Source organism: Notechis scutatus, chromosome 9, assembly GCF_049901735.1.
Source record: "Notechis scutatus isolate UNSWTSFEM ecotype Mainland chromosome 9, rNotScu1.2, whole genome shotgun sequence".
Lineage (NCBI taxonomy): Eukaryota > Metazoa > Chordata > Lepidosauria > Squamata > Elapidae > Notechis > Notechis scutatus.
This window is the reverse complement of record NC_142017.1, coordinates 613,447-624,935: the sequence shown is the minus strand read 5'-3', so window position 1 is coordinate 624,935 and position 11,489 is coordinate 613,447. Positions and strand designations below refer to the sequence as shown.

General features: G+C 56.8%; 2 protein-coding genes across 2 annotated transcripts; both read left to right on the top strand.

Moving 5' to 3' along the window:
* Positions 1-220: 220 nt before the first annotated feature.
* MC1R (melanocortin 1 receptor) lies at positions 221-1,439 on the top strand. Its single transcript, XM_026684888.2, has one exon. The coding sequence runs from the start codon at positions 353-355 to the stop codon at positions 1,292-1,294; it is 942 nt and encodes a 313-aa protein (XP_026540673.1). The 5' UTR covers positions 221-352; the 3' UTR covers positions 1,295-1,439.
* A 3,060-nt stretch (positions 1,440-4,499) lies between these two features.
* On the top strand, positions 4,500-10,263 carry TUBB3 (tubulin beta 3 class III). The gene is made up of 4 exons (XM_026684883.2): positions 4,500-4,648; positions 7,708-7,816; positions 8,378-8,488; positions 8,849-10,263. Exons 1-4 carry the CDS (start codon positions 4,592-4,594, stop codon positions 9,922-9,924), a joined length of 1,353 nt encoding a protein of 450 aa, XP_026540668.1. The 5' UTR covers positions 4,500-4,591; the 3' UTR covers positions 9,925-10,263.
* The last annotated feature ends 1,226 nt before the right edge of the window (positions 10,264-11,489 follow it).

The window sequence follows — 11,489 nt, the reverse complement described above, 5'->3', positions numbered from 1 at the left end:
ATCCTGAGCTGCGCAGGCTGAACAACAAAGGCGACCTGCAGAAGCCAACGAGAAGAACCGCCAAGAGGCCGGTGCTTTGGGATCCCTGGAATCCAGTCGCAGCCGAGTCCTCCTGGGAGCTGGGGGAGCCTTGCTGCCTTTGCCATCTCCGCTGCTTTGTGGGAGAGCTGATCGCGCAGAGCCAAGACTTTCTGGAAGGGAAGCTGCTGACGGAGGAACCTGCGGCCACAGGTGAGTGTTTGGGGCAACCAAAGATACTGGCACTCACCCGAAAGCGCTTCTGAAGAAGAAAAGCTCTTCCAAAATTGGTGCTCCCTCCTATTTTTCACAAGCGGCCCTCCAAGCGCCCAGGATGCCTGAGGCGTCCCCCATGAGGGTGCCCCTGGATTTCCCCAACGGCACCACTGATCCTCTGGTCAACTGGACCAACGAGACCTTCTGTGCCAGCGAGCAGCAAGTGGTGATCCCCAGTGAACTCTTCCTGACTCTGGGAGCGATGAGCTTTGTGGAGAACCTGCTGGTGGTGGCTGCCATTGTCAAAAACCGGAACCTCCATTCCCCCATGTATTACTTCATCTGCTGCCTGGCCGTTTCCGACATGCTGGTGAGTGTCAGCAACCTGGTGGAGACCCTCTTCATGCTGTTGATAGAGCACGGGATGCTGGTCATCGAGGCCAGCCTGGTCAAGCAGGTGGACAACGTCATGGACATGCTGATCTGCAGCTCCTTGATGTCCTCGCTCTCCTTCCTGGGGGTCATCGCCATGGACCGCTACATCACCATCTTCTACGCCTTGCGCTACCACAGCATCATGACCATCCAGCGGGCCGCCATCCTTATGGTGGCTGTCTGGCTGGTCAGCATCGTCTCCAGCATCCTCTTCATCGCTTACGACAGCACAGCCGTCCTCATGTGCCTGGTGGCCTTCTTCCTCTCGGTGCTGACCCTCATTGCAGGGCTGTACATCCACATGTTCGTGCTGGCGCACCGGCACGCCAGGCAGATTTCGACCATGTATGGCAAGCAGCATGCGCCCCAATTTACCAGCATGAAGGGGGCCATCACCCTCACCATCTTGCTGGGGGTCTTCTTGATTTGTTGGGGACCCTTCTTCCTCCACCTCATCCTTCTCCTCATCTGCCCCAGCCGTCCTGCCTGCAAGTGCTACTTCCGCTACTTTAGCCTCTACCTCATCCTCATCATCTGCAATTCTGTGGTGGACCCCATAATTTACGCTTTCCGGAGCCAGGAGCTCAGGAAAACATTGAAAGAGGTGGCCCTGTGTCTCTGGTGACAGAGAAGGAGAGGCTGGCTCCCTAGGACCCGGTGCAAGGCAGTCACCCTCACCCCAAAGAGGGGCTCGGTGCGCTGTTGAGGGCCAGCAGGCGACTCTTCGTGACTCAGCAGCGGAAATTGTGGAGAAGAGGTTTCTGGCCGTTGGAAAAGCCCAGCACCCTGCCTCTTCTCTCCGCCTTGTAGCCAGCTGGGCACTTATTGGATGGCCACAGGCTGGAGTTGGAAAGAGTCACATTGCCGAAATCTGCCCTAAGGGGCGTCTTGTGTCAGCAGCTGCCTCCTATCGTTGTTCCCAGCAAACACTCTCTTGCGATTCCCACTGGTTCTGTTTAGTCCCAACTGGCAGAGGACAAAGGGCTACACCCCGCCCCCCATCTCCCGCTCAAATCCTGCTGTAAAACTGGTGGCTCAGAACCAGGGCTGGGGGCCAGAGAAGGCAGTCCCAGACATTTCTCACCCTGGACTGTGGGATCGTTTGCTGGAGAGCCGGATTCATGCCTGCGTCTCTTCTGCAATGTGAGGTGAGCAAGGCTGCAATAGACAACTTGGAGAACAAGAAAATTATCCAGCAGCTAAATAATTATCCAGCAGCCACTCAGTTCCACTTTTCTCTTGGGCAGAATTTATGCTTTACACTAGCAGTTTGAATGCAAACACCATTTTGTACAGGATAGTTGTTGCTTTGTACTAAAAACTAAAGTTTGACATTTTTTGACCGATCAGTGCGCTTCCTTCCTTCGGGTTTTGCAGGCGCCTCTCCTTCCTCATCTGCGGCAGCTGCCCACCCTTTAAGGATGAAAGGGGTCTGAATTAAATTGGGTGGCATGAAGGGTGTCGGGGGAGGGGAGGCCAATGCCAATGAGGCATGACGGTCACAGGAGTTTGGGATCAAAGGGAGAATTGGGACTTCTGATCTGCATCACTCTTTGCAATATTAGCCCATTTGTGCCAGTTGAGCGGGATTTCAGTGTGAGTTCCTTGCAAGCCCCTTATAGAGGTACCCATCTTCTTTTACATGATGTTTCCAAAGGTCGTATTTAAAATCCTACTTCGATCATTGACAAGGCTGGTCTTAGGGACGACGTGAATCCACTCCGGAAATTAGCTTGATAGGTCACCTGGGACTGAAGTCCCTCCTTGTGAAGGGGGGGCAAGCAGGCTGCTCTCCAAGGGACAACCAAAGAAGCAGCTGGCCTGCCTGTGGCATGCCATGGATGGACTCAACCACTGGATCCCGGCTGAAGGGGGGGAAGGAATCTAAGGGGTGGGTTTCATCTGCCATTCTGTAGAAGGAACAAGGCCATTGGCTTGGCTGGGTGGGTCAGATGGACGGATGGATCCAGGGAATGAGGTCCATCTTCTACGCGCCCATCGGGTTCTATTTCTCCTACCTGAAATATAATCCTTGCAGGTTGTTCCTGTGTAGACATAGGAGATAAAAGGGCTTGCAATTGTTGACTTAAGGGTTTTGGGTGGGATGGAATCTGCCTCCAGCCTGGGTCCAAGAAAGGGCTGCCTTGCGGTTGCATGGAGGGTTTAGGAGGAACTGGGTGGTTGCTCCAGCGGAAGACATCTGCATCAGGAGGGTGACAATAAAGAAGAACATCAAATGGCTCCACCCAGCATGGTGACAAAAATCAAGAAGGCGGCCACAAGAGAATGGCACACCTAAAGAGGCTGGAGTCCCAATGACTCCGCTGAGTCTTGACTTTTAAAACATGCCCCCTGGACACCCATTCCTTGCCATCTGATGCCAGTGGGTGTGTGCCACTCGCACTTCCAACTTTGTTCAGCATTCCCTTCTTCCAGTCCTTTCCACTCTTCTTTCTTTTCCTTCCTTCCTTCCTTTCTCTCCCCTGGGCCACCACCTTCTAAGTCACCTCTGCCTCCCATCTTACTAGGAAGCGGGGGAGGGGGAGAACGGGGGGGGGCGGGGGGACTGAAGGGGAGAGGAGATCCCACCCGCGTTTCTCCGCCAGCCAGCGAGCGCGTCCTTGTCCGGCTGGGCGGCCAGGCTGGCTCGGGAGCAGGTACAGAGCGAGCCTCGGCCCCTCCTCGCTGCCGGTCAGAGCTAATCAAGGTGCCGAGGAGGGAACCGCGGGGTTCACGCCGGGCCTCGGCGCTTGAGCGGCGGAGCTCGCCGGCGAGAGGCGTGAGAGGAGCAGCGCGGAAAGGCCGGCCTTCCCGACGCCTCCGGCTGGAATCGCGCCCGTTAGCAGCCGCGCCAGGACCGGCCGCCGGGGCAAAGGAGGGCAAGGGCGGCTCCCCCGGCCTCGCCGATCCTCCGCAGCGGCAAGGAGGAGGGGAGCGCAGCTCGCGCGGACCGCCTTCGCCCCTCCGGCCCAGCCCAAGCGCCGGCTCGGCCGCCTCCTGCGCCGGGGCCAGAGTCGGCACGCGCGGCTTTGTTCCCCTCCCGCAGGGGAGCCGCGGCGCAGACACAAAGGCGAGGGGGGACGTGTCCCCTCCCTCTGCCCCCTCCGGAAAAGCGGGCGGGGCCCGGGCTTCCTTGGGGATGCGGGCGCCGGAACAAAGGGCCTGCGAGCCGCCCAAGGTGGGCTGCGGCAGCTCGCTTCTCCTGTCCCCCCGCCTTACAGGCAAGCGGGCCTTTGTCCCCCGCCTCTCCGGACCTGCCCGCGGCGCTCCGCCTCCTCCCCTTTTAAAGGCTGCTGCTCTTAGGCCCAAAGCCCCCGTCGCCCAATCCTCCCTGGCCCGGGGCTGGGAAATGGTCGGCCGCGGCCCAAACGCGCCGCCGGGAGGCAGCCTGTCGGCTCGCGTGCAGCTCACAAAAAGTGCGTAACAAGAGCGAGTTGAGAACGAAAGAAAGCGACCCTCCCAGCCACAGGACGGGACCGACGAGCAGGACCGAAGTTCCCTTGCAATCCCGGCTTGTTCTGGCACCGGGGAGGGGGAGGGGCGGGCCGGAGAGGAGGAAGCCCTCCGCACACGCTCAGAGGCACTCTTCTCCAGCAGAGCGCCAGAGTCGGAGCCTGGAGCGAGCCTCGCTGCGTAACGCATGCAGGAGGCGATGCGCCCGATCCCAAGGGGCCAAACCCAGCGCCGCCTTCTCGCCTCGTGCAAGGGCGCCTGGTCCTGATGCTGCAGCCGGTGCAGTATTTTGCAGCGGCGCCTCCGGATTGGCCGAGCCGTCCGCCGTGACGTCAGCGCCCAGCCCGGGTGCAGCAGGCGCCCCCGATAAAACCCGCCGGCAGAGCCCGGCCGCCTCCTCCAATCGCTCCGCGCCCACCGCTCCTGCCGCTGCCTGCCGCCCTCCAGCCCTATCCGCCGCCGTCGCAGCATGAGAGAGATCGTGCACATCCAGGCGGGCCAGTGCGGCAACCAGATCGGAGCCAAGGTAAAGGGAGCGGGACGCGGGGGGGATGCTCAGCTGCGCAAGAGGCGCCTGCACCGCTCTCTGGCCCGGACCCGTTTGTGCGTGAGGGCGGCGGGTAGCCGGCTTGGCAAGACGCGGGTGCTTGTGGCCTGGCTTCCTGGGGGCGATGCCCGGGGGGGGGGCTGAAGGGTGGCCGAAGCGGGACTCCCCCTCCCCCTGCCTCTCTAAGACAAAGCGGGGAGTGGTCTCCTTCGGCAGCTGAAAGACCCCCGGATCTCCAGAACAAAGACCGTGCTGGACACCGTGACCTTGGTAAGGCCAGAAGCTGAGGGGCACCTTGGTCCATTGGCTCCCGTCTCCCTGCCATCAATTTTCCAGCAGCCTCTCTCTCTCTCTCTCTCTCTCTCTCTCTCTCTTTCGCCCCTCCGATCTTCCTCTTCGTGGAGGGGCGTCTCCCTTTCTCTCCTTCGCCAGAATGAAGGCTGTTGGCCGCTTTGTTTTGCGTCTCAGTCCCCGGAGCTGCAAAATGGGGAAGGAGGGTCCTTAAAGGATGTTCCCAGCTTGGCAGGCAGCGCTAATTGGAGGCAGGGGCTCTCTGTCCCCTGAAGCCCCTTCCCACTCCCAAGACCTCAGGGCAGCAGGTGTCTGGACGGCAGACAAAGAGCTGGGCAGACCAATGAGAACCTCCTGCTTGAAAGGACAGACTTGGGGGAGTAGGGTGGGCTGGTGGGAGGAAGGGGCTTCTTCCTCCAAGCAGAGAGTGAATGGATCCCAAGAAGGCTGTGGCAGGAAGGAGAGACTCCAGCTGCCTCCGTGACTCAGTGCCACAAAGCTGGCTAATCATCCCTCCAGTCCCCTTCTCCCGCCCCACCCCACCCGTGCCTGCTCTGAATAAAAAGGAGGCCAACTCCCTGCAGTGAGCCCTGCTCTGCCGACCCCATCCCCGGGGGTGGAGGAGCCCAGCAGCCTCCGGAGCACTTTGGCAGCTGAGCCTGGGGTCCGCCCTCCCTCCTCTGGGAAGGACAGCCTGCCTTTCTCCTGGTGGGCCCGCCCCACACAGCCCACAGCCCCCCCCCAATGAATAATGAGCTCCCCCTCCCCCCCTAGGTTTGGTTTCTGACAAAGCAGTTCAGCCCTCCAACGGGCTGTTCTGGGATATGGGGTCTTTGTCCAGGAAATGTTGCTCCACAACAAAGGAACTTTTCTTCAAAGAAGCGTTATGATACTTATGTACACCTTATTATTATTTCATATCACCAGTGAAAGAGAAATAGCTCTTGGAATACCAGCCTTCAATCTTACTGAATTCTGAATTAAGCTTCACTGCAAACAAATCACGAGGGACGCCCTTGGTTGCATAACCTTTATACCCCCCCCCCCCCGAGATGCACCAGGGAGACAACTAGCCTGCCATGAAAAGTAACACTGGGGGAGGCAGGTTTCCTCCCCACGGGCTATATAAGCAGCCTTATGCGTATGCTAGTTATGAGGAACAATCCATGGGAACCCACGGACCCTGTAACTGGATCCATGCCCAACTGAGGTTGGCCTTTCCGTGTCCGCAGTCCCCAGGGAGGAGATTTAAGAGGAGTTTTTGAGGGTCAGTTTTGGCCAGAGTCCCACATCAGTGCAGTCCCAGGTCAGGCGTTTTGTTGCATGACACAGAAGAGGATTTGATTTCCTCAACTATTTCCTTCCTATCATGCGACTGGCTCTTCATTTAACATACCTTACAACTCTGTGAACGCCACCCAGGTACGCCAGGTTGAGGTTGCCTACGAAGCTGCCATCCGTTGGCCATCTCGGCCTACGTCCTCGCTTGGGCCTCCCTCTGGGATATCTCAGCCTGTGATCCACTGGGCTGAGCCGGGTGTTCAGCTGGGCTTCCTCGGCCCAGATCAGGCCTAGGGCAGCAGGCCGGTTCCCCAAAAGACTGGTCCCCAAATCTAGCTGAAGTGCTCAGCTCCCTGGCTAAAGGCTAAAGACCGTTTAGAGTCAGTTCTGTCCCTTTTAAAAACCCCGCCAGACTCTTTGTGGACCTCCAGTCTCCCGTTCGTGTACAACACTAGGCAGGCCTGTCGTGTGGCCGCTCCCTGCACTCTGGACCTCGCCGGTGAGGAAGGGCCCTTTCACGGTGGCAGCTCCATCTGCTAGGGATGCCTTGTGTCCCTGACCTGCAAACCACTGGAAGACGGTGCCGCCGCCTCCACTTCCACCGTCCTCATTCCATGAGGAAAGAGCAGAATCTTTAAACCCATGAAAATCCCATCCAAGGAAGCTGCGCTGTCCCCTGTGGGAACGCTGCTGCTGCTGCTGCTGCGTAGTAGTAGTAGCCCTTGTTTACGAGACTGAGCGTTTGCTCCAAGCGCTAGAAAACCATATCTTGATGAGCTGTTGCCCTTCAAGGCTCTCTGGGGAGCGTGTGAGGCTCTTGCTGCAGTCCGCATCTGACTATTGATCCCAGTGCATTTGCACCCCTGCCCAGAAGTCGGGTGCTTTATCTCCCAATGGGATTAGTCTACAGAAATGGATCTGCTCTCCTGGATCAGATTTCAAGGGCAAAATGTCTTGTTCCTTTTTTGGCTTGTTCTTGTAGCCTAATTGGCTTTCGGAGTGGGGCCAGATGTGCCTTTACAGCTAAGCACACTGGGAGCTAAGAGAAGCCCTATGGAAATTAAGCTTCCTTCCCTGGGAAGGTGGCTGCAATGTGACAACAACCCTCCCCCCCCCCCCACGTATGCCATGAGCTGGGAATGCCTTCAAGGGAGGAGAAGGGGTGGTTTCAGCACCATGGTCAGGTCCCTTGACTAGCATACCTGTGGTCTCCTAGGGAAGAGGTCATTGACTTGGCTGACTGGCAAAATCTGAGGGTTTTTTTTGGGGGGGGGGGTTGTGGAGGAAAGATAGCCAGTTGAGTTTTTTGGCAAAAGGAGGGCAGAACAGAAGCAACTCGGAATTGTTTTTTTCAAAGTATAACAACAGAATAAATCTTCTAGTACTGCTCTGATTCCAATTCTTATTTGTTGAAGATATCCGAACCATGTGTCTCATTTTTTTCTAATCTCTTGTTCTTTTCTCAGTTCTGGGAGGTGATCAGTGATGAGCATGGGATAGATCCCAGTGGAAACTATGTCGGGGACTCTGATCTGCAGCTGGAAAGGATCAGTGTGTACTACAATGAAGCCTCCTGTAAGCTCTGCTCCCTACCTAACCAGTGTCTTCTGACACCAAGAATTTCCCTCCGGCCCTTTCCTGGAAATTACACAGGCCGACCATCCCATTTGACCTACAGGTCTTTCCCTCAGGCACTTTCAATGCTTCCAGTGCTACCAGGGAGAAAATGAAGTCTACACAAAGATGGCCTCACACTAATTTTTACCCAGCAGCCCACCTGGTGCTGGCATTGAGAACAAGGATGGGGCTCCTGGGTTCCCAAAGCCAGGAGGGAGGTCATTTGGCCATGCACCTTTTGAGCATAGCACTGCCAGTAGAAGGAAGCATAAAGGGGTGGTAAGGAGCATGAGATGCTTTGAGCCCTCATGTGCAGGTTTTTTGGTGTAACTCTTGGCAAAGGAACTCATGCTGGTTGTCTTCCAGCAGGAAGCACATGTGGAGGGACCAAGCTCTGTATTTTATAGATCACTCAAGGAGTGGAGGGAAGAACCGTGTTGAATAAATGCAAGGGCCCGTTTGGTCGATGAACCATCCAGGTTTGTCCATTCAAGGGGAAAACCTTCTTTGTCTTTCCAGCTCACAAATATGTCCCCAGAGCCATCCTGGTGGACCTGGAACCTGGCACCATGGACAGTGTTCGCTCAGGTGCTTTTGGACACCTCTTCAGGCCAGACAACTTCATCTTTGGTATTGTCCCTCTTTGTGCTCCTCTTGCCCAGGTCTCCCTCCCTCCCTCCCTCCCTCCCTCCCTCCCTCCCTCCTCAATGTAGCACCCAGTTCTACACCTGGAGATGGCACTGCTTCTCCTTCGGATTGGTGGAATTGCATCTGTGGGTTGGGAGGGATGGAAAGGCCCTGGTGGGGTTGGTCATTCTGACGGGGGGAACCAGCTAGGCCAAAGGCAACGAGGGGCACAGAAGCTCCTTCCAGGCCAGGATTGTTTTTCAAGGCCTTCTTGGCTTCTGAGGCAGAATCAGGTGTTTTTAGGCAAGGAAAAATGCAGGCTGGTTTACCCATCAAACAGGTGTCTCAATTCTTCCCGCACAGGTCAAAGTGGTGCAGGGAACAACTGGGCTAAGGGGCACTACACAGAAGGGGCCGAGTTGGTGGATTCTGTCCTGGACGTGGTGAGAAAGGAATGTGAAAACTGCGACTGCCTGCAAGGCTTCCAGCTCACTCACTCCCTCGGTGGGGGCACAGGATCTGGCATGGGGACCCTCCTTATTAGCAAAGTCCGTGAAGAATACCCAGACCGGATCATGAACACTTTCAGCGTGGTGCCTTCCCCCAAAGTATCTGACACTGTGGTAGAGCCTTACAACGCCACCCTCTCCATCCACCAGCTGGTGGAAAACACAGATGAGACCTACTGTATCGACAATGAAGCCCTCTACGACATCTGCTTCCGGACCCTCAAGTTGGCCACCCCGACTTATGGAGACCTCAACCACCTGGTTTCTGCCACCATGAGTGGGGTGACCACCTCTCTGAGATTCCCAGGGCAGCTCAATGCGGATCTGCGCAAACTGGCGGTCAACATGGTTCCCTTCCCTCGCCTCCACTTCTTCATGCCCGGCTTTGCTCCCCTGACAGCCCGCGGGAGCCAACAGTACCGAGCCCTAACTGTGCCTGAGCTCACACAACAGATGTTTGATGCCAAGAACATGATGGCTGCCTGCGATCCCCGCCACGGCCGCTACCTCACAGTGGCCACAGTCTTCAGGGGACGCATGTCCATGAAGGAGGTGGACGAGCAGATGCTGGCCATCCAGAGCAAGAACAGCAGCTACTTTGTGGAGTGGATTCCCAACAACGTCAAGGTGGCCGTCTGTGACATCCCGCCCCGTGGCCTGAAGATGTCTTCCACCTTCATTGGCAACAGCACCGCCATCCAGGAGCTCTTCAAGCGCATCTCAGAGCAGTTCACGGCCATGTTCCGGCGCAAAGCCTTCCTCCACTGGTACACAGGGGAGGGCATGGATGAGATGGAGTTCACAGAGGCCGAGAGCAACATGAACGACCTGGTCTCCGAGTATCAGCAGTACCAGGATGCCACTGCTGAAGAGGAAGGGGAGATGTACGAAGATGACGAGGAAGAGTCTGAAGCCCAGGGTGCCAAGTGAGGACCTGGCTGGGAGCCACACGCCGCCCTCCTCCCTGGGAAGAAGCCGCCCTTAGCACCACCCCGTGGCTCACCTTCATCTGCCAGCTCTCCCAGCTGATGAGCTCTAGACAACCAGCTTCTAGTTACTTCTGATCCAAGCGTTCCAAAACTTAAAAATTCAGTATTTGACCATCTTTTCTTCCAGCTCCCCAATCTCCATTTTTTTTTTTTTTTTTTTGAGTTAGTGCAAATCCCTCTGTTAGTCACTTTGATAAATTCAAGGATTCTGTTCTTTACTTTTTACTGGTCTGTGTCTGTTTTTATGTTTTGGAATACTTAATAAATTTATTGCTGTCCAGCTTGTGAGCTGCCTGCTTTCTGCCACTTGGAGGTTGGGTGGCTGAGTCGGCCAAGGTGGAAGTATGTGGTGCCCATTCCTCTGGTGCCCCCTTGGGAGGCCTTTCCTTGTGGCCACGAGCAAGAAGGGGCAGGACTGTTGCAGGCCATTCCCTGCAGGGCCACCCTGGGTTTGCTGGTGGAGCTGTGACAGATCCTGGAGTCAAGCCAGAGGAATCAGGTGGCCACGGCCAGATGGATCTGCGTGAAGGGCAAAGGGATGAGAGTCTGCCTCTGCTGGGCCGGCCAAAGCACAATGGCGGGGGGGGGGGGTCAGAAGGGTCAGAAGGCAGCATCCTTGGCTGAGAGGCGTGCATGGGTGCCCCCCTCCCAGCCCCTCTTCGGAGCCTCCTTCGGGTTTGCTGCCAGGGAGAAGGCAGCTCCTCCCGGGCTCAGCTGGAGGGGGCCAAAAGCCATTCTCTGCCTCCCCTGGCCGCAGCCTGTGAGCTTGCTGGGCGCCTGCGCTGGCCCTTCCCCCCTTCCACTCTCAGAGGCAGGAGGAGGTGCCTTTCCCTGGTCCACTAAGCCCAGGAAGGTTGGCAGCCAACCAGCAGCAGCTCTTCACAGGAGCCACTCCCAGAAAGGATAAAGAGCCCCTTCTGCTCTGGCCGCAGAGGAACTATTCCTCAGGGCTGTCCTTAAAGAAAACACGGAGGCGCTTTCCGCCTTGGGCCGTGGGAGTCTCAAGACAACACGGAGAAGTTTCTGGGTTCAAGTCTTTCCTTCTGGCCTCCCTTAATTTAGGGAGGCAGGAAGGGGGCGAGTGAGCATCAGAACACCTCCGAGTGAGCACCACCGGGGCTCTGGCAAAGTGCCCAGCAGGCCCCTCCCTCCGTCCCTCTGGCCAGGTCGAGCTGATGGCCCACTTCTTCCCAGGGGACCCTAAGGCACCCCGCTAACAATGGCATCCAGCTATTTTCCTTGTGGTTCGGCCTGGTTTGGGGTGGGGGGTGGGGGCACAACTGCAGCATGAGTTCCTTGGAGTGGGGTCACAAGGGTGAAGATGGCACTTGCAAGTGATGCACATATGTAAAAAAAAGAGGTGGGGCTTAAGTTGTGTGGTCATAACTACCATCATCATTGGCCTGAATGAAAACAAAGGGAAAGTCATTTAGCTATATCAGAGGGACTCCTTGCTGAAGCCCTAACCGTAACACTGCCACACCTCCTCCCTCCCCTGGCTGGATG